Source organism: Athene cunicularia (genome assembly GCF_003259725.1).
Source record: "Athene cunicularia isolate RWA chromosome 3 unlocalized genomic scaffold, athCun1 chr3_part1, whole genome shotgun sequence".
Classification (NCBI taxonomy): domain Eukaryota; kingdom Metazoa; phylum Chordata; class Aves; order Strigiformes; family Strigidae; genus Athene; species Athene cunicularia.
The window spans coordinates 76,403,004-76,427,046 of NW_020799097.1; the positions used below are offsets into that span (position 1 = coordinate 76,403,004).

General features: G+C 36.2%; 1 protein-coding gene across 2 annotated transcripts in view; it reads right to left on the reverse strand.

Moving 5' to 3' along the window:
* Positions 1-24,043, reverse strand: part of PDE10A (phosphodiesterase 10A) — a 375,046-nt gene that overhangs the window by 27,545 nt on the left and 323,458 nt on the right. For both annotated transcript variants that reach the window (XM_026846120.1, XM_026846118.1), the window contains exons 6-13: positions 17,803-17,943; positions 15,257-15,412; positions 12,388-12,438; positions 9,547-9,605; positions 6,803-6,854; positions 3,139-3,281; positions 903-995; positions 69-255 (exon numbers count right to left, since the gene is read on the reverse strand). In XM_026846120.1, coding sequence (XP_026701921.1) covers positions 69-255; positions 903-995; positions 3,139-3,281; positions 6,803-6,854; positions 9,547-9,605; positions 12,388-12,438; positions 15,257-15,412; positions 17,803-17,943 — 882 coding nt within the window. The remainder of the gene's footprint in view (positions 1-68; positions 256-902; positions 996-3,138; positions 3,282-6,802; positions 6,855-9,546; positions 9,606-12,387; positions 12,439-15,256; positions 15,413-17,802; positions 17,944-24,043) is intronic.

Sequence of the window (24,043 nt, forward strand, 5' to 3'; positions counted from 1 at the left end):
ATCCTTAAGTAGGATTCTAAGTCTTCCCATTATAACCAACATCTTAGAAAAATATAAACAAAACTTACATTAGCACAGTGTAAGGCTAAAGCACAAAAGACTGCAAACATTTTAAAGTTGTTCTCATCAGTTTTAGAGAAGGCACTTCCACTTATTTTGTTCACCATCTGCACAACACCTATTACACTTCCTCGGCTTACAATAGGCATGCACAGGATATTTCTGGTTGTGTAGCCTGTGTAGAGGTCTACTTCTCTGGAGAGCCAGAAAAAACAAAGGGAAAAAAAAAAAAAGGAAAGAGTTAATGTTATTAATTAATATCTAGTCCTTGATTCTCAGAAATGTTGATGTACAATATACTAAATAGTTTTAAAGTAGATGTAATTAGTATCTGCAAGAAGTTCACTGTCAAAGGTCTCAAATATTTCCATCTACTGTGTCAAATTTATAAAGTAGTTTTTAATTCCTTAATCTCCATTTGCAAGATAAAGAATTAACAGTTCCTCAAATGTACAGTCATATTATTCATAAAATTAAAGAATACATTCAGGTACTTAGGCATGCTATTTGTTAGTGAAGTTTTTTCTCCCCTGAAATAAATCAGATTGCAGGAAGGCTAATAAAGAAAACCAGCAACAGTCTACCTAACTGGGCAAAGTTCTGTAACAGGAAAAATAACTAAATTTTTTTTCCATTATATTTATATTTGATAAAAGTAATACTTCTTACTTATATTTTTAAAATATCCCTGATGGCTAAAGCATTTAAAGAGATATCTATAGGTTGTCTCCACACTAGAGAATCACAGCTTGATGAATGCATCCTAATATGAAATTTAAGCAGTAGATTTACAAGTAATGGGTGTGGTGAGCTATTTTCACCTCCTGTGAATAACATCCTACCTGTTAAAGCGTGGATCTGCATAGGCATCAGGAATGTTAAGGACTTCTCCTGTTCTTGCCACTTGACCAGCTATTCCTTTTTCTATAGAAAATCTGCAGAAAATAAAAATGCGTTAGTCACAATATGAACTATCTGGAAAAACATTTCTCCAGTGGAGTCTGTCTTGGGCACAGTAATGGATATTTGTTCCCAACCAGCGTCATTTTGATGCTTTTAGGAGAAAAAAATTACAAGACAACAACTAGTAGTAAATAATAAAATAAAAAAGCACATACTAATAGACACCTTCTGAAAACATTTTATATAACAACATAGTTTAATACAAAAGATGCCATAATATGACAGTTTTAGTGCAAAAATTCAGTCTTCAATAACCCTGGGGGTTATGCCTAATAAATATGACATTTGTACAGCACCTGAGACTTGCATTTACTTTTAAAAGCTATTGATTTTATCGTCACTTTTACATATTCATTGTTTCTTTAAACACATCATAGGCAATATGGAGCTTGTTTTTTGCGGTGGTGGGGGATGAAGGCAGGTGGATTTGGTAAAATAAACTTTGGAAAAAGACCTGTGGAAATTTCAAAGCTAAACATTATATGCAATTGCCCCATGTACGCTTCAGAATAACTAGCTTGTTTCATCTCACGACACGCAAGCACTGTCATGGGACTAACTGCATCCCTTAATCACCACAAGAAAGTTAAACACAACAAATATATTCTGGAGCGGAATCAGAAAAATCTACAAGTCTGTCTTGTGAGGAAATAATTTTCAATTCTTCGACATAATACAGTTACGATGTACAAGCACAAAAGTATTTGTGGAAAAAAATACGTAGAAAGAATCACGTATCTAAATGTACCCAAGTAGTATCCTGCCCTCAATGAAGTTAGTGACAAAGCTGACAGGATTTCACTGCACACCTCATTTTCAGTTAGTTTCTTCTGCTGCATGTTACGATCACACCGACTTAAGGCTCTTTCCTGATGACTGACTAACTCAGTGTCACTTTCTTACTTAAGTTGTACTTCTCTTCCAGTATACAGCACCAGTGAAATGCCTCACACACTTGCACTCAGAGCCAATGTTTCAATAATTTTCATACAGAAAAAACAGAAAGATATAAGCAAGAAAAACAATTATCAAGAAGTATTAAAGTGTACGTTAAAGCAGGCCACCTTCTTTAATTTACACCACCTCGTTGCTTGTCAGCTTGTAAATTACACCAATTTTGACTCGTTCCATTCTCACTCACACAATGTAGTAAGTGGGAGTAAGTTCGTCTAAAGGAGTCTAAGTGAAAACATGAATCACATCTTATACTGGCCTAGAACTTGAAAAGTATAAGGAAGAAATGAAAAAGATTCTGAGGAAAATCTATGCTGAGTATTTTAACAAAATTTCAGTGCAGGATATTTAGTCATGCATTTCTTTCTTTTTAAAAAGCTGCAGGTTTAAAACCTGGGTGTCTCTAAAAATCTCAATCTGTATCTATTAAGGATTCATAATTTTTGCAAATTGAAAAATATTATGTTTGCCTCTTGCATTAAAATTGCATATGTGTAAAATGTATGTAGTTTTGGTCTGAAACAGAAACATACATCAGTTTTAGGCAAAGAATCCTAGGTATTCATTACAAGCCCATATACATTTTCAAATTCACCACTTCAAGCATATTTCAGAATCATAATTATTTAATAGTTTGAAAATACTCTAAATTCACATGAGAGAAAGTAAAATTAAATTATTGGACCTGAAATCTTCAACACAAATGACCAGTCCATACTCGATTCTACATATGCCTAATCCATCCCTAAGAAGTGCAAATTACTATTTCCTCGCTTTGGATGTGCTTGAATCGCACAAATTCCAATTCCTCTTGGGAAAAAAAGTCCCATACTGGCAGACTATGGATTAGGTGCACCTTTACCTGCACCTTTACCTACCTCAGAACACCTCTGTTTTTTTCCCAACATGATTTCCAAAAGGACCGCCTCCGGAAGACGGCATTTCCAGGAGTGACGTTATAGCTTCAGAGACGTTGTTTCGATGGCACTGCAATGTCATTCCCAGAAGTACTACCTTCTGGAGGCGGGTCCTGGTGGGAATGATATCACAGTATGACAAGTATTGTCAGGGTACCTGCAGATAGGCACAGAGACTGGGTAATAAAATGCCTGCACATCCGTAGTTATAATGAAACTGCATTGTTCTGCTAGCTACTCTTACCTTATTTCTTTGGTCTTCTTGAAAACAGGCTTCCCATCATTTTCTTCTCCAATATCAAAAAGGTCTGAATACAACTCCTTATTTTTGTGGTCAACCTGGAAGAGTGCACACCTATCTGCATTCACCAGGTTTTTTGCATATATCTATAGACAAAAAAGAAAACTAGAGTTAACGGTCAAGAGTTAGATGACCTTCAGTCATTTATCTGATAAAAACATAAGTCCCTAGAAGATAAAAGTTTTGAGAAATAATCCAGTATGAAAATCTGTTTAAAGTAGTATCCACCTTCACAGCAATCTTTTAGGATATAATTCAAAGTGAAAGTGTGTCTTTTATTCAATAATGTTTTTTTCAAAAATTAGAGTGTTCTTCTCTTTGAGAAATACAGAAATCTTTAGAGACTTGTACATTTGCTAAAAGAAAAAAGGCCTTCCTATTACACTGTTTTTCAAGTACAAAGAATGTTTTTCAAAATGGTACCTTTCCTCTCTCTATGTTTAGATATTATTCACTTTTATTTGATTTTAAATAGATAGGATATAACAAGACCTAAGAACATTTTTATCTTTTTGTATCTTCAATGCAAATATGTTGGTATTAAACAGCCAGGAAAGTAAGACATAGCAGAGAGGCTATTGTTTGTTTCTAAAAAAGCTAAAGGTACCTGTAATACATAACAATAAACAAATAGGGAAGATTTGAAGTGTCATTATGTGACACTATGTGGCTCTGAGCAGTGGTATAGGAAATAGCTGCGCCACCCTAAGGCTAGAGACCATTTCTTGCACAAAAGCTGAGACTTAGCAGTTCTACATGAACAAACCAAAGTCCACAAGGTACCACCCGTAGTCAAGAATTTGCATGGTCTCTATCATACTTTGAACCAGCTAGTTTTATCTTAGAAAACTAACTGCCAGCCAGCAGTCACTGTCAGAACAGAATCTCATTCTGGGAACACAGCAGCTCTTCACGGAAATGTTTTTTTGACATACAATGGACTTTCTGAGAGCGAGAGGAAAGAGCGAACCAAAGATTACTGTGTTAAGACGTCACATAGTCCAGTTCAAGAACCTGCTCTATCCAATTCAGATACATCTCTATTTCTTATCTGTTCAGAAAGTATAGTAACTGCATGGTAGAGCATGATCTGAGGTGATTCTTGCTCAACTTTTTAAAATATAATAGCTATCTAGTCATTCAGCCACAAAAAGAGGCTGATTACATCTTGGTGTGCAATGCATGCAGGTTTTAAGAATTTTCAAGACTTTCATATGAATGAATTAACTCCACCACCCTTTCTCTCTACTCTTTTGAAAATAAAACCAAAACCCTAAAATATTTCATAGCATATTAATGCAAATAAACAAATTGGACCTTGGCAGAAAAAATCTGAGACAATAAATCATTAGTTGGGAGACTCTAATCCTGTGTCATACAAGCTGTGTAATGGGAACTGCACAGAAACCATTTAAACCAACTCTACAAAACTTGGAGGGCTCTCCCATACCAACAGAGTCTGTGGCTGGAAAGATTCTGTTGTTTTCTATTCCATTTGCTCCATCAGAGCAGTAGAAAATCAGGGAGACTACAAGCTAAGAGGTAACTGTGAAATATTTCCCACTTAGTGCATTAAGAAGTTGTGCATTAAGAAGTTTAAAGATCTTGACCACTCACACCATTTATTCCTTTGCTCAAAACAGAGTGAATATAAACTGTGCCAAAAAGGACAAGGGGTCCAGTACGGTTACTCTGAAACCGTATCAGATTTCTTTATAAAATAAATAGCACAGTGTTGATTTTACACAATAAACCTCTGGTGTTCTTACGTATATGATTCAAGAACTTACCTTGGTCAAAACTCATGCTTTTCAAAAATAACTGCTTAAACTCTACTAATTGAGAGAAATAGTTAATGGGATGAGAAAGACTATTTTCTCTGAAATCCAAGTTCAAATCCAGGCCAGCGCCTGAAGGGGACTATCAGTACAAAACGTATGCTTTGCATTGCATACAAGGAGGCCAGGGACCACCTTTTGGATAGGTTGTTTGTAACTACTGGTAAGAAAATTTGCAAGGCAATTTGATCTTCTGCTTCCCCTCTTGGCATCTGTATTGAAAAATACCCTTTTATCATTAACTTCACTGAGGAATTTTAATGAAAATAAAAATGAAAAGAATGCTAAAATCCCTGTATGTTTTTCTTTATTATTACAGGAACAAATCAATCTTTAAGTGCAATCACCAAAGGGTGGTGAGGTGAAATTCAGTTTTGCTCTTTTGTCACTGTGAGACACAGAGTAAGCCACATAATGATAAAATCACGCTCCCATAAAACGGCAATAAATGTGCAAACACATATTAGTTGGCCCAAGAAACAGCCAACTGCTACAGCTTATAAAGGAAGCTGAGTATGAAACATCTACGCGGGTTAAAATGCAGAATCACGATGCAGCCAAGTGTTGGAAAAGAAGCTGAAAGAGTAAGCGTATTTTACTGCCAATTGTGTTTTCCACCAGACCTCTATTCATATGGAAGAACAGTGAAGAATATCAATATTTGTTCTCAATGCCATATGTTGTATTACACCAGTTCTTTTAAATGTTAAGCTATTTTTAAGCAGTTATTTAAACTGGAAAAGTCAATGTTCAGAAATGTGTCCTATGTGCAGAATCCTTGACTGTGTACTAACTAGAATAAGACAAACACTCAGAATATTTTCCATTACTAATTCCAGTTTCTAAATAAAACCACATTAATATTGTTTGCATTTTAAGTTTGTTGCCTCTGAATAGTCTAAGAATATCACTTTGAAGATTGGAGAAAGTATTGGGAGTACTGTTGGAGAGTAACCCAAATTGAAACAATAGCATCACAGACCTGATTAAGACTGACATTCAGGAAAAAGAACTGCAGTATGGAACGGATGTGCCTAAAGCTAAAAAGCATAATTCACATATCAAACATTCAAAATGTGCTACAACCAACCAGTCCACATGTATTTACAAACACTATTCAGGAAATAATTCTGGATTTAAAACTGATTTAGAAAATTATAACCTGATTCTCAAATGTACTTTAATTTATTGATTAGTTATTTCAATGGACTTGGCTTTATTAGTTTTTATAAAACATGACTCTATTTTAAAACAGTGACTCTGCCACTCTAGTTATGGGTGTAAATTGTTTTGCAAAACAGAAGGGATGTCATGTCATGCACACCTCATTCAGCAACTGGAACAAATATTCTAGGAGTAATGTTTGACCTCTAGTCCTTCCTACAGACAATAACTTCTACAGGAGTGTTTTGCAGCATGTAGCAAATTGAATTTAGGAAAAAAGAAGCAGTACAACAATCTGAAATAAAAAGAAAACCAGAAGCCTTTCTGTTACAATTTTCAAACCTTATCTAAAACACAATAGTAACTATTTGGTTGAGAGACAGTCACCTTTCATTACTTATAAAAGCTGTGAAATGGAGTTATCAAGACAACATAAAACCAAGCTGACATTCGCCATCTTCTTTCATATAGAGATGTTAATACACTTTGTATTACGTGTCCGTTAGAAACAGCTCATATATTTCAATGTCTTACTTCAAGGAAAGGAGAATGAAGAACTTTAATAACTAAGTCTAATAAACTTAGAAGTGAAAAAGACAACTTACCATTATATGTTCAAGTAGAGAATCTATTGCAACTATATTATCAAAATATGTTCTGCAGAGAAAGAGAAGTCAGTAAATATTGGCATTTAGTCAAACACTTCTCAAATGGCTGTCATGGGCTCTTGTTTCACAACCACTTAACAGTGGAGCTCAGATAGGCAAGGACAAACCTCTGCACCTTGAAAATCACTAATTGGCCTACCATAGCACAAGAGAGTTGAGAAATGGTCCTAGCTCTCTTCCTTCAAGCCATTATTCTACAATGACAGAATTGTAGAATATTCTCTATAATATGTAGAATTTTCACTGTAAAAAAGGAAAAGACTACCAAACATTGCCTACCATGGATTGAATAGGACCCTGCTGAGCAACACCAAGAATCCATCAAAATGCCTTGGCACCCTTTACACACTGAAAATTTTCAAAGAAGTAAAAAGGAAAAGAAAAGCAATCCAAAAGATCAAAGAAACATAATTTATTCCATTGCTGAGATATATTATCTACATGCTTTCAAAATATCTCATTAGGTTTATGCATAGACAGCTACATACTGAGAGCTAATAAAACTAAGTAATGTAGCTAAATTCACATCATATTATCCAACCCTTAACACTATTTAAAAGGCAACAATTTATAACACTGTTAATGAGTCCTCTCTATCAACCCAGGTGTAGCATGTTAAAGTTGCAGAAAAAGACCGATCTTGTGACTTATAAAAAAAAAATTAAATCTCGGTTTCACAGCAAAGTGGTAACTGTCCAAGGACAGTCAAGAACATTGAAAGATAAAGGTCAAACTTATAAGTAAAAGAAGTCTAAATTTTCTACATGCCAAGTCTTAATAACCCTCGGATTACAATGTTCTCGGCAGACAGAACGACACTATTCCCATGGCCTTGAACATATATACAGCTCAGTTCTGTGTGGGTCTAGTGGAAAGGAAATATATAATACACTGGTCTTACATTGTCTGGGACACGAAGAGCTGGAGTGCTGCATAATATGCCCTTTCTAAAATGTTACAGAACATGTCCCAGTGATACCGCGTACTAACAATTTCCTCACTGAATAAGAAGCCCTCCTTCCATGTAAGAAACAGTACAGACCATTTCTAGGAGGGAACTAATTATTTTCTTACTAGGGCAAGTCTTTACCTATTTGAAGTTCATAAAGTTGATAGTAAATGATATCCCAATTTTGTGGCTCAAAACACAGGGTTTCTTTTTTGTTAAAACTAAACAATTCTAGCAATTGACAATGTTGTACTAAAGGTATTTTCTCATAGAAATCCATATTAAATATTTGTGGTATTTATTGTAATTTTTATCTTAAAATTTAAAAATAATTACCAAGTTATTTAAAACAATCCAGGACTGTGTGCCAAGAGTAAATTGTCAGCCCATAAATTTGGGTAGATTGATCCAGAGTTCTCTTGTAAACTATCTCAGTACAGATGTTAGCAACATAAAAGCACCCTGGAAAGAAACATAATGGTGCAAGACACTGCAGCAATTGGGTAGCTCTGGCAAGGGAACAATGAGAGTGCCCTTTAGGAGACACACTCTGAACCTAAACTGAAATTTAAAAAAAAAATTAAAAATGTCATTCATGAGGAAAAAAGCTAGGAAAAAACATCTGGATACAACCAGCTTGCCCTCCCTGCAAGGGGTAGACTCCTCCCTGCAGTGTATCACTCCCCATTCCAGCCTTGTGGACTCGGCATTCTGCATTCCTGAGTAATGGCATAGGAATCTTGGATGTCCTGTAATCTCATCACTTTCAGAATTGTTCATCAAGGCCCATAGAAGTGTTTTCAACAGCAGAAATCCAAGACATTTTTTCACAGTATCATCTGCCCTTTGTGATGCACTTAGAAATTCTTCAACCAAATAGTTTGATAAACACTTGTAAGTACCCCAGACTGTGATTTACCAAAAGTACAACTCTGGTTTGTCTTTTAATTTTTTGGTGCTCTCTACTATTTAAAGATGCTAATAGCAGCAACAAAGCAAAAAGGGATGGAGGAAGAGCAGATCACCTAAGACACTAAATTGACTTTGCAAGTCTAAGCCCAAGCTGTCACATTCTGTATTTCTAATTTGATCTTGCATTTATTGTGACAAGAAATTAAAAGAAAATATATCACATGTAGTTATAGTCTTTGAAAATGAAAACAGAGCCTTCAGAAAATGCAGGGGAAGAATAATCATGTGGCAGCCCCGATTCTTCAAGGATATATCCCTGAAGTGTATATACTCATGCGTGTGTGTGTGTGTGTGTATGTATACATACATGTCAAAAAAAGGGGAGGGAAGCTGAAGCAAGCTAACTGACTTTTCATAAAGTCGTTTCAAACTTCCTAAAAGTGGCCATGAAAACAGATGGCAAGTCTGTATGTCACTTCTCAAAAGAGGGCCATGTTTAACTCTGTCACAAGAAGAGAGAAAAAAAAAAAAAAAAAGAAAAAACCCCCCATGCTTAAGACCACAAGAGTAAACAAAACCTGTAAGGTAAAATTGGACGTTGTATTTTTTTCTGGCACACCACCAAAAAGAAAGTTTAACAGGTATACACCATTGCCACAAACATCATTCATTCTTATTGATATGCTGAAGTTTGCCCACCCTCCAAGGTGTGCCTTCACACCTGGTTGTGAGCTACAGTGTAAAACACAGGTAGATTGGAAGAGCCGTGTTAGAAAAGCTTATCAAAATAAATTGATGAAATTAAAGAGCTTACACTTACTTCGATACATCAAGCAAGAAGTCATTCAGTTCAGTCTGCTTGGCAAGGCCCCGACACACCTGGAAGCACAGATCACATAATTTGCTCCAGAACACTGAAGTCACACAGTCTACCCACTTAATTTGGATGAAAAAAATACCACAACTAGTAGATACATACATTACAGCACTGTATAAAATTAAGTGGATTAAAATGTATTTGTGAGCTGGGTTTCAATCTTAGATATCCAACTGTTAAATTAAAACTGTCAAATGCAATTAACATCCTTCTTAAGACGGTTGTTACACTTGTTCATGCTGTCTCAAAGGCTGCCACTGAATATGGTTATGGAATCAACTTAATGACACCTTCTTATCTGGACCCTCAGCTCTAAGGATATTTTGTTTGCTTTCTTCCTTATCACACTTTTACCACTTTTTTTCCAGGTTTCAAAGTATCATGTAGATACACCTGAAGACTGACATCAGGCAAGTTTAAGTAAGCTAAGTAGCAGATGATATACACTCAGCTTTGGGAGAAATCAGCATGAATATAAACACAAAAAAATAGTATGCATACTACATTTTAGAAGCAAAGTGTTAGCTGAAGCAAAGCTTCAAACTATATTTTTACTTCACCTAATTACATACTCTGTACCTAAAGTACGATTGTACACCTGCATATTACTAGAACAATCACTGAGGTCAAAATAAGAAAACAAGCCTCTACTCTTTGTACCTTTTACACAACAAAATATCATTCAGAACTTGTAACATATTTCATCTGTGTAATGCACATATAAATAAATATGCAAAATATGAAAACCTACATCCATAAGACTTATTCTTGCATATAATTACATAACTAGGAACAACTTCTTGATATACACTACTTCCTAAAGGCCATCTGTGAGTCTGGTAGGTATGGCCCAATGCCAGAACAAAACTTGCATTCTTATCATGCAAAAACTTGGAAGGGCAGAGCCTTCGCTTAGGAGGAGGGAGAGAAATAAAAATGACCAGTGGAAGACTTAAACTAAACTTTCCATGGTTTGTTTTGCTATGTGTGAAAGACTTCTCAGTTAAAGAAGGAGTCATTGTTACAAAGTGAAGCTACAACTGCATGCAATTGCAATTCTGCTAGCGTGTATTAGTCTATGTCAGATAATTCTGCCTAACTGTGACAGGGTGAATGACCATCCTAAACAAAGTCAATGACTTCCAGCACCAAAGGTAGCAAACATGACAGCCTAGAAAAGCAGGAAGCTTTGTGCAAGTCTTCTGTCAATGATCTGGACAAGGGGATTGTGTGCATCCTCAGTAAGTTTGCAGATGACACCAAGTTGGGCAGGAGTGTTGACATACTGGAGGGTAGGAAGGCTCTACAGAAGGATCTGGACAGGCTGGATCAATGGACTGAGGCCCACTGTATGAGGTTCAACAAGGCGAAGTGCTGGATCCTGCTCTTGGGTCACAACGACCCTTGTAACGCTACATGGGGCTGGGGAGGAGTGTCTGGAAAGCTGCCTGACAGAAAAGGACCTGTGGTTGTTGGTCAACAGCTGGCTGAATATGAGCCAGGAGTGTGCCCAGGTGGCCAAGAAGGCCAATAACATCCTGGATTGAGTCAGAAATAGCGTGGCAGCACAACAAAGGAAATGCCCCGTAGTTGGCACTGCCGAGGCCGCACCTCAAATACTGTGTTCAGTTTTGGCCCCTCACTACAATAAAGACATTGAGGTGCTGGAGCACATCCAAAGAAGGGCAACAACCCTGGTGAAGGGTCTAGAGCACAAGTCTTTTGAGGAATGGCTGTTAGCCTGGAGAAAATAAGGCTGAAGGGAAACCTTATCATTCTCGACAACTACCTGAAAGGAGGCTGTACCAAGGTGGGTTTTCCCAAGTAGCAAGAGATAAGACAAGAGGACATGGCCTGAAGTTGTGTCAAGGGAGGTTCAGATTGGGTATCAGGAAAAAATTCTTCACTGAAAGGGTTGTTAAAACATTGGAACAGGCTGCTCAGGGAACTGGTGGAGTCACCGTCCCTGGAAGCAAAAGACATGTAGATGTGCTGCATAGTCACATGGTTTATTGGTGGACTTCGCAGTGCTACATTAATGGTTGAACTTGATCTTACAGGTCTTTTCCAACCTAAACAATTCTATGATTCTAAGTGTACGAAAGACACATTGAAAAAAAGAATGTCACGAACTTCTTCCTGTGAGTTGACAGAAGAACGTATTTTAGCATCTTCTGTGAGTTGACGGAATATATTTAGTTTCAGTGTTACCATCTTCTACTAGCTGAAGTAACAAAACCTATTAGGAAAGCTGCTAGAGTTTGCTAGAGCAGCTTGCACTGTGTGGAGCTTCATTAGGCATCTGACTAGGGACAGCATGAAGCATCCTTAGTGAGAGTAGTTACAGGACCATGAAGCAGCTAGCGAGAATGGCTCAAAGTAGGCTTTGACAGCAACACCTAATAACCTCAAACCAAAGCAGGAGGAAAGCAGCCAGCTGGCCTAGAATTTGCCTTCTTACAAGAAAAAACTGCAACGTTGTTATAATTCCACTTTAATGATTATATATCTACTTTGTTAAACTTTCTGAGGGAATAGTAAAAATAGTTAAACTAAAGGAATAGTAAAAATACTGTTTGTTATTTGATTCACACTTGCAGGTCAGGAAAACTAGCTCAATTAACACCAGAATGTTAGCATATTTTTCCCAGGTTCAGAGAAAGGGCTTGAATCAACTTCTCAGTAGTGACCTCCACCTAAATTTGACCATAAACCATGTTCCTACTAATCAAGTTCTGGCAGAAGGGTTACACAATGAAAAAATTAAAAACCACTCACACTTACTTGTACTTGATGTATTGCTACTGAAGCCCATGCAAGATTTGCTGTTGCAACCTGAAACAAAAGAGACGAAACTAACTGAAGAAACCTTGAAAACCGCACATCATTTACATGCTTGTTTTCTCTAGCTGCTAAGCAAACTGACTGAGCTGTTTTAGACAGGCAGGAAGTAACAATTTGTGGAAAGACTTACTTTGCAAAAGACTTAGTATATCTGCAGGAGTTTCAATTTTAGTAAGGTACATCCAGGCACAAGAGAACAATCCCCATTGTTTGTAACAAAAAAATGCTTACCAGTGGCTCTTCAGAAGAGGTACTGGGAACCCATCAGCTCAGAAATACAACATCAAAGCAAACATCCCATAGGCTGAGGGCTTTAAAAATTACATTGTGTATACTGTTGAAAGGCATCTGCCATAGAAATAAATTACCCCATAACATCTTTCTGGGGCATCTCTTTCACCACAGCTATTTCTAGCTGTAAACAGGTACTGTTTCTTTCACTACCATTTTGGTGGCAGAAGAATCAGACCTGATCTCTCAGCTCAAGACTACTGTTTTAAGTATGACAGTTTCCAGGCAACATTTCAAACAAATGTCATGTAAATTGCAGTTAACTAAGATGAGCTACCATGCATAATCTCCTGTCCTTGAAGCACGGGAGCTTTATAGGAACACAGAGGACAAAAGTACAAGAGGTCTGCTGCTGCATACCCTCCTAAGGTACTTTTAAAACATTTATTTGTTTCTTTTTAAACAGAAGACATCGTACATTTTATAAAAACTGCTAATGGTATCCAAAAGCTTTCTGAAAGCTGAAAATGAAAAGAATGTGTTAGAACACTCAGAAAGTGACCTTAAAATATTTTTCATTTATGAATAAAATATTTTTATTTAGTAGTCTGTCTTTTTCAAGTAGAACATTCATGAACTTCAGTTACAGAAGGAACTTCATACAACATAAAAAATTAATATTTCCACAGACCAATGTATGTCTGAGACCTATCTGAACTGTAGATTGATTAATGCAATAGGATAATTAAAAAAAAAAATACATTGTGTGTAAGCACCAGAATTAATGAAGCCTGATTTTGTATGAATGTCTGTTCTGCAAGCAGGGACACTGGCACCACCAGACTAATTCAATCCCCTATCATGATCTCTACTTACTTTGAAAAAACATCAGGTGCGACACCAAGGCTGAAGTGACACTGACTGCCCAACTAATATACATGTATGAGCATCACAGGTATGCTAGGCTATTTAGGTTACTGATAAACAGACTATACAATTGACAAAAATTGCTGGGTTTTTCTTCCTTGGGAAGACTAGTTTTAATATCTCTTGTCTGCAACTTTTCTGTCCTTTTCACAAGAATAATTTGTGTTCAGTATATCTAAACTGCTCCATGGTGCATCTTGTACCACTATTGAGACAACATACCTGGCTAGAACTCACCCCATTTTGCCTAACCTCTGTGTTTAGGTTCCCTTCCCTAGGGAAGGGTACAGCGAGAAACAAATGGTACATTCACCTTAATGAGAGAGCATTCTTAACACATAGATGGGACATAACAAGGACCCTCCCCCAGACATGAGATCTAAGATGCACTTCTACCACCTTTAAAAGAACAATAGCCTTTGAGACATCTGCTCCATTTTCAGATCTGTTTGTACTTGGCTAACAACTCATATCTTTGGATTGCCAAATGAACATATATGGACAATGTAGCTACACAGACCTTATATAAATACAGTAAACTGTGCAGTTTAGAACAGTCATGGAAATGACAAAATTATTATGAATGAGAATATTTGGGTGGGGAAGCATCAGAAGGAAAAATAAAGCAGAAGAGAGCTTTATGAATGGCACCTAGATTAGCAGGTCATCCAGGTACCACCAGCACATCTACACAGTTTCTAAGGACATCTAGGTCAGGAGACAAAGGATGGTGAGTAAATCTTGATGACTCACAGAGAAGGGACAGGCTAGAGAGACAAAAGATGTCAGCTCCTAAAGGCTAAAAAAAGGCTGACCCAAAAGCAGCACATGATTGTCAACCTAGGAAGAAACAAGGAGACATAAGGACACAACAGCTGGCATCCCTAGTCTTCCCACTTCAAGGCATCCTGGAGAGTCTACCTGGATACATACATTTTTGTGCGTGACTCTTGGAAATGCCACCTGGGGACACACATCTTGGTGCCTGAGAGAGCGTGGAGCTAAGAATGTGAATGCAAATACATGAAATCTCTTTTGTTTCACTTTTGGTTTAAAATAAATCACTTTCCCCTCCTGTGAGACCTACCACTGAGATTTGCTATACTTCTGCTACAACATTGTAACATTATGTTTTATAATAGGGTTCATTCAGGTGAGAAGCCACACCAAAAAAATTAACAAAAAAACAGAAAAAAGCCCAAAAACCCACACCAATCTTCCAAACAGTAAAATAAAGCTTTACTGGAAAGTTAAAATTGAGACTTAGGATAAGTCACAAGTATCGTTTTTATATAAAGTGATTTTGATTTTTGACATTTGATTTACACTTATGTTTCAGTCACCTGATCTGTATTAACTTCTCTAACAACTCTGTATTGAGTGTATAATCTATAAAGAAATCCTGAATCTGTTTTTCCACAAAAGAACACAAGGTAAAATTCTTGAAGTGTCCCTGTACTTGTGTATCTAATTTTACCTCCTGTGACTGAAATGCAAATCACTATATTTTTCGAAAAGTAACATTCAATGAGAACAAAAAACAAGTATGAAAAAGGTAAAAAACACATGAGAAGAGTGAGAGAAGAAAGTCTGGGGGAGCTGAAGTGCTGACCGTTGTGGGGAAGTGGGCAAAGGCTGGACATGAGCTCACCTCTTGGTGACTAAGGTGGAAGGCTTCTTTACCCCAATGACGGTAAAGCTCCAGGATACCAATCAGATCACCAATTGCAGTGACAATTGGCAAACACAGAACAGATTGGATACGAGTCCCTGATTCCAGTCCAGTACCTTTGGGAAATCGCTCATCCTAGAAAATGTAAACATAATCTGATAAAACGTAAATATCATAACATTAACATGAAAGTAACATTACATGAATGTAACATTAACTGACACTTTCCTCCCTCTCCTGGCTGATCAAATCTGCAGGAAAATGATAAATTTCGCTAAAACTTGTATCTCTCAACATAATTTACACACAGTATTAAGACATTTACTAAAAAAATGCAATACAAAAGTCTCACCATTAATTTATATATACAGATAACCATATCAATATAAAGTCAGAATTGTCTGTGATATTAGACACAGCTTTGGGTTTGTTTCTATAATACATTTTCTCTAATCTCACATGCAGCAAAACCAGCACTTCATTGCTAATGCAAGTCCAGCTTAAGTAAAAACCGAAACAAAAACCACAACCCCACTACACACACACACACACACCCCCCCCAAACCCCTTCAAAACAGACAGCAGTGCTTTCAGGAGAACAAAATTCAAAACCTGAGGCTAAGACTTTAGGTTATAGAGAGTTATAATTCTCAGCCAACTCCTCAGGATGAAAATGTGTTCCCAAACAATTATGCATGAGAGTAAGAATCTTTCTTGTTCCCTTGTTTATGCATCCTGAATAAACCAGTGCAAAAGTTATAGGAACAAATGTTAAAATAATCCTAACAGCTGCTCTAAAAGGCCCAAATTCATAACATTTAATCTACATAGTGAATGTCCAGGGCTTAACAGCTTCAGTTCCCCGTGTAGGAAAACACAAAGACCTGAGAAACCACCTGGATGTTACAGTTAGTAAGGCAGTAACAAGCAGATGTGAAGCATGCAAGACCTGCTTTGTGGGTCTTAATCCTTAAGTACTTGATTCATACCAGATGCTCCCTGCAGGCTGTGCTTAAGCAAGACAGACATTCCTTCAAGGCTGATCAAAATCTCTCCTTTCTCAAAGAAAACAGCAAGTAATCTCTACCTTAATTACTAAGATAACAATCAATTTTAACAAATAACAGACAAAAGAGACTGGGTAGCACTTTCCAACACCAGCCTCCTGCTTTCACTTTTTAATTCTGACCTCCCCAAAAAAGAGCTGGCAAGTCTATCTGCAAGCACTTCCCTTTCACTGTTGAGATGGTCCTAAAATCACATGAAGGTAAACCATGTCAACACAATGAATCTCTGTTTGGTCAATAATCTACCAATACTGTAAACCAACAAAAAAGTTCAAAACTCCTCCCCACTACCCATTACCAGCACACCATCCCCCCATCACCCCCCAACCCAATTTTATTATGAATGTAAAATGAAAATATACAAACCTCATATACAAGGATATCATTATATTGAAAATTACCAGTAACAATTTAGGCCGTATATGTGATTGAAAAAAACCTAACAACGTATAAAATCTTTATAGCCCAGGATATATAGAAAGCACTGACTGTTGCTACTGGAAAATCAGCTTCTGCCTTTTGTTTTTGTGGTCCTGATTATGTGTACTCACATTAGGCATTTGGTATTTTGTTTATAGCCCGAGTTTGCCTAATAAAGGTCATACATTTTTTAACAAATATTTTTTAAAATAGAGACAGCAATGTCCAATTTAGGCCACAGTATCCAAAGACTGCTATTCTGGACAGAACTCAAAAGGACAAAAAACACTGAAGAGGGAAGAGAATTTAAACTTCCTTGGTTTTCTCATAACCAGCTGATCTTAAAGTCTTCTTACAAAGTACTGTTTAGATACCAGTTTCATACAGTTGCATAGATGCAACTAGAGGATGAAGTTTTTAAAAAAATTAGAAGGGACAGAAATACAGAGTGCCAAGAATTATCAGAATATCACTTTAGGATTTTCTGAATCCTTTTACAAAGGCCTGAATTTTGCTATCATTTACATTAGTTGTCTTTCATGTAGGTCTAATGATATTACGAGTATCCTAGCTTTACATTTGTGTAAGTAGAGATCAAAGTCCTATCTAACAACCTGAATTCTGATTGACATTCTTGTCAGTGTGAGCGCTGTACTATAATGAAATCAAACTCTGATTGACTATATGGAAGTCTTCTTGTTTGGGATTAGCACATTAAGTATTTCAAGATCAGGAGGACAATAAGTTTTGACTGATAGGGTTTTTTTCTCCCCAGGTGAAGATGGTACCTTTACTTCCCTTATCTGACAACAAAACAAAATGTTCAAAGACCAAAATAAATTAATCTTTGAACTTAAAATAAATCAGATATTCTGAAGTTATTCCATCAAACTAATCCAAACACAAATTTATTTTCTCGGTAGCAAGACAGATGTAAATTCTATCATTACACATTCAGCTCAATAAACATTTCAGCATCAAAATATTCATTCTAAGAACATGCTGTAATCATCTCATTAGCAAGAGAAAGCTTTTTACCCCAAGAATATCTTCTACTAATAACGTTTTTCTGGATCTGGCTACATAAGCAGATACTGTAGTGCCATGTGCAATGGGCCCTGCAGGAATTAGCCGCGGTTGTCCTTCTTTAGCTCCTGGTGGTGTAAATACACACAGACTCTAGTTAGGAAAGAAAGAAAAAGAGAAAAAGAATTCAATTAGAAAGCATGGATACTTTTACACAGTTACTGTGCTATATTTGTAGTATAAAGGATTGAATAAAGTAGATAATGTAGAGAAACACAGCTTTTGACAATGAAAAGTACTTGGATAAACTCAACTGTTTTAGAATCTTAGAAAATCCCATTCTAAAGTCACCATTCAGGCAGTGGATTCTATTCTGCTGAAGTCAGTCATTGTTTATGTCTGGGTTGGACTGTATTTGCCTTGAAAACCCAGTACGCTGCATATAGACTCAGAGGAAAATACTACCTTGTAAGAGAAGTATTTTATTTTCTAGGATGCACTCACTCATTTATTTCAATAGAAAATACTTAAAAAACATGGATAATCTTTAAATTTCTTGATTATCTCATATCAGGGAACGGCAATTTTAAAATTATCCTAACACTGTATTTCCTGAAATCCAAGTGACTGTATTCATCCCCTGTACTAGAAAAACATCTTTCTTGCTGCCTACCTAAAACAGTCTCATTTGTTGAAAAGTCAGGTATGACAACATTCACGCCATGAAACTCATCCAGAAACATCCGATAATTTTGTTCTATAACAAAAATATTAAACAAGTTAACACCACCAGAATGAATGGGATTGCAAATACTCGTTTACAAAAAGAAAATTACACACGCATATAAAGGTGGAACTTGCAAGCCCATCTGTATGCCACTCTTCAAATCTAAACTTCCATTCATTTTTGGATGAAAAATAAACTTTATGGAACAGTAGAATGGTGGAAAACAATGTCCCTATCACAGTCTCTAAAATTTTCCTTTATTTTTTCCCTCAGACAACCTGTAAAGAAGCAGTCTGTCATCCAGAACTGATTTTAAAGTCACAAAACCACAAAAAACCTGCCTCCAATGCAAAATCAGCAGGAACAGCTCTTACAAGGAAAAAGTTTCATCTTCTGTTTTGTTTTTCTACATTTCATTACATCCACCAATGTATAGTCTCCTATTACCACAGAATCACAAAGACTCTCAAAATTTCAAAGCATTTATCACTGTCACACCCTATACAGCACGGCAGAGCTATTGTCTTTTAAACACAAAGGGAATTTAGGCACATGAAGAATACATAACATGGCAAAGGTTATACAGTGTTAGAACAGCAGGGATCAAATCTGTATTTCCAAGACTTCAGCTTTATTTCCTATTCTCTTGAGCCATCTATCCTTATACATTCTTAATATTAACACAACTAAAGCACCACCTCAGAGACACAATATGCTGTTGGCAAACTGTGTTTTCTTATTTACTGTATTCAATGATCCAATTTCTTTCACTGATAAATTTGTAAGACCGGTAGCATATAGAGAGAGATCCTGTAGTAACTCTATTACTAAATAGCTATATAATTTTAAATTATGAACTTAAAGCACATGAATCAAGATGAAACATTTTAAGCAAAGAATATTGCGAGGAAAATATAATTTTTAAAATTTTTTCTTTTTTAATTTACATATATATAATACCACAGACAGATGATAGTGCCACCACACGAAGTATTACTAACATTCCTCATAAAAATGGCCACAAGTTGTGCCACTGCTTTGTTGTGATTAATTTTACTATCAGACATTGCTTTCATTAGGGCTGTTACGAGGGTCAATCACCCAAGATTCTACATTATCAATGGTTATGATAATTAATATTAATTACATCTAATCCATCTCTTATGTTCATCATTCATAAAGGTTTCTGTAACAGTAGACAAAATCAGATGCACAGCTATTCCAGATTCCAGTAGCTCAGAATGTAGCATTGCCTTGAAAGACTGAACAAAGACCTTGTAGATTGTGCAAAAAAGATTTATACTTAGGCTTGGCAGTAGGTAGGGAGCTTCACACTGTAATTGTTATTATTTAAATAATATGCCATTACATGCATACTTCATTCCCTGCAGAAAAACAATCATAACCGAAAATCTATGAGCCTGATTCATTAAAGAAATTGAGGGAAATCTAGGCACTACGAAGGCAGTGGCATTTCTCTGATTTTGCTCTCCTAGACCTGTGAGGTCAGTATCACTAGAGCACGTGAATACCTCACAATCTCTAACTACGCATTATTGCAACTCCCCTGTAAGTTGGATGGTGATGGTATCCTCATTTTATAGACAGAAACTACAATAAAAATTTTATATTAATATGGTTATTTTAGCTAAGGCTTCAATTATCATTTGACTACAAACTTCTCAACTCACCACATAGCCTACAAAATGACCTGCACTATGGCTTAGAGCTAGAGCAAGCCAAATGGACAACAAGACAAAGAACACTCAGGTGTGAAAGAAAGGAGACAGACTTCAGAGATCGATAGTTAACAATCTGAGCCTTGTGAGACCAGGTAAATTACTAAACAGGGGCTGTTTTCTGGCATGGAATATTAAAGGTACAATTTGCATGTGAAAATTCAGCATTTGCTGTCAGCTGTAGAAAATAAAGTGATATGAGATGCATCCTCTCATAATTATAAATTTCTTTATTCTGCAAACATGCAAGGCACATTATAAAACATTACAAGAAATTCAAAAAATAACACACTGACATGTTCAGAAATTAAGGAGATGCAGTATAATGCACAATATATAGGTACTCCTGCAGTGATGAAGGTACCTTATCTGTAGAGGACTAACAGCATTCTTAAAGTTGGACTTTATGCTTAGAGAAAACAATGGTGAAAGAGAAGTATGGAATTCATAGCCAAAACAAGAGTAAAGTCTATCCAAGAAGAATCAGTAGTCCAGTGGTTAGGGCATTTAGTGGGTTCAAAAGAAAAACACTCGAAATTCTGACAAAATCAGTAACTGAGTATTTGTCTTGTTCTTAAGCAGAAAGTCAGGCAGTCTCAAAACGTTCTGCAAGACAAGGAAGAGAGTTTTTCATCCAGTTATTCATATGCTAATGTGAGACAGATGAGAATTAAACTATCTTAAAAGAGAAAACAGAGCTGCCACATAGTATTTCAGCTCTGACAAGCCATTTCAGCATATTTATTTCATATGTCTCATGCAGTTGGAAGGAAAAATACTTCTTCCATGGAGTAGCTCTCCTGAACATGCTCAGTATTTACTCGATTTTGATGCCTTTCATTATGGTACAAATGCATGAAAACTTGAAATTTCTGTTTATTCTGATCCCAAACTTCAAACCAACTCTTCAAACCCATTTACATTCACAGCTTCTTTAAAGAGTGATTTTTAGCAGTGGGACACTGGAAAAGTCAGGATGTTTGTTTTCCAATTACAAGAATGTGCTACACAAAAAAAAGCAACAACACACACAAAACCATTACATCAGTACATTGAACCTGCCAGAACAAGCCTGCTCAATTTACCAGAATAAAAAGCTCAATTTATTCTTTCTTATAATCCAATAGACACATGTAATTCTTAAATGAAAACTTAGTTTCACAGTTACTTGCCTTCGTAAGCTTCAGTTTCATGTTTTTACAGTTGCAGTTAAATAGAATGAAAAAGAACATTTCACATACAGATCCAAAAAGACACTCCATGATCTGAAGAAAGTACATTATTCTAACAAAACTAAAGAAACCACAGTTCATGATTTATTTAAACCAGTGTTCCAATATGAAATATATATATATTTTTTTTTTTTAATCAAAAAAGCTACTAAAATGTTTAGGATATAAAGGGCATAAAAATACTGAAATATCTATCTTCACAAATGTTTGACCTGCTACACTATATGTTTATAGGAAAAAGATTTACTATTAAAAAAATACTTCTACAGTAGGAACAGTAACACTATATTGACTTCGATACCGAAAAGGTCGTTCATATTGCTGAGTATTGCAAAATGTAGGAGATGAAAAACAATGTTTAAAGTCTGAATTATGTAGTCTAAGTAGTGGAATGAGTCAAAATTAAATTAACAGGACACTGGAGACCAAATCTGATCTTTCCAAAGATTAACACCTTTATTCACACCATTCTTCTTACTTTTTCTTAAGACACATTTGGTTCTTTACACAAAGACAGCAATGTGTGACACTTAGCAAAGTAACTGTGTTATTTAAATTACTTGTATAAATCTGCTTTTCCACACTGGTCTCCTGAGTCACGTCCATAACTAAATATAAAACAACGTACAAATCTTTCTCTTCTCAGAAATAGCTTCTCAAAACAAAATACAAGAAAAAATGACAAAACAAAATTGCCACTTTCAGCAGAAAACAAAGAGCTCACTTCTTCTACACATAAATATTTTTCTCCAGAAAAGGCCTTCACTTGATCTTCAGTGGTCAAAAAACTGTGTTGACACCATGAAGTGTTGCTAACAAGAATTGTTTTCATCAGCAGAGTCTTTCCTGTGTCTGTGTGTAAGTACCAGTTTGGCTGGTATACCCCATTGCTACCACCATGAAGTACTGTTGTGCATAGCTATCCCTATACTGGAAAAAGCTCAAGGACATTATTTCACTCGCAGTGAAAAAGTGAGTTTTGCAGAAGCAATTCCATTCTGCTTCCTATGGGAAACTACAAACCTCACTGCTAAGGGGTCAGTGATGAAAAAACTCTTCAAACTACCCAATAGGTTCTAAATTTGCTGCTGTTCCTCCTGACTCTGTACAAGTATAAAAGTATGACTCTGCAAGGACAGGCCTCCACCTAGATCTCAAACAACAATCCTTGATCTCCAAGGCCATGAAACGATTAATAATCTTTTCATGACCATGCAGCACTATTAAAAAGAAAGGCAAATTTTCTCATAACCCTATATAAGCTGCAATCAGTCCATAAGCTTTTACCATTCCACATTGACTTTATACATACACCTAATAAAGTTTCATGACTGTTGATATATTCTCTATATGATCAATTTAAATCTGAATGAGTTTAAGCATTTATTGACAACTAGGGATGTGGAAATTTCTTTGAGTTTATTGAATACTAGAAGCCATCAACAGCAAGGTCATCCAGACAAAATGCAGTAGGAACAAAAAGGTGTGCTCTGCTCTACTACTACAGCTTGTTACTGAACAAGCAGACATAACTTTAAGAGAATCTCTTTAGTTACCACTGTCCAAAATCAACAGGTTTTTCACATCATCTATCCAGCTCACATCTCCTGTTTTTCCTTTTGCTACGAAAATACTAATTAAATAAAATGTACTGTACTAATAATAAAATTTGGGGTTCATCTACTGTCTTCTAACCATGAATCATTCTTTTAATTTGCAAATGCACGTTCAAATCACCCTTCACCAGCTCAAAGGGTAATTAGAAATGTTCCCATGTAGGATGTCAGATATATTTATATAGCTTCACATGTAAATAAAGAAATGGATACATTCGGCTCCTCCAAATTACTTTCATTTCTTCAGTGGTTCTGAATATGTTACTTCAAAAACAGACTAACAGTTGGCATTTCTGGTAATGACACTGAACAGTGATTAATAATCAATATAAGAAACCAGTGGATTTTCAATCACAACTGCAACAGTATGTAGTAAATAAAAAGGAAATACGAGAATATTAAGTCACATAATTTCCCAAATACTATACTGATAACTCATAATGCAGTAAAAGGATAAGGCTGAGGAGACAGAGGATGCCTGTGCACTACTCACAGTATCTTTTACTGCTAAATCACTTACACTGAGAATGTAAGGCAATATCAGAAACAGATAAACATGAATAACTCTTTACTGACTTTGCAATTCCACTCTCCTGGAAGAAATTATAAAAGATACCCAGTGTAGACAGAGCATTAGATATCTCTACTGCCAATGCGGGAGAAGGCAACCAAGATGGGAGAGTCACTCTGGGTTTGATAAACTACCACAAGAGCAAACATTGGGCTTGGAGAGCGAATCCTTTGGAAGCTTCCAGGTTCATGTATTCTGACACCTGGCAGCCCATGGGATCCTGCAATTCCCTATCTGCTTCCCTTCCTTCCAGATACAGACAAAAATCTCTTTACCTTCATCAAGCTCAGCTATCCTACTACCAGTTTTCTTCCACCAAGTACCATACAGTGATGGACTTCTTTCTTCAAATGCAGTTAGGCAGGGGA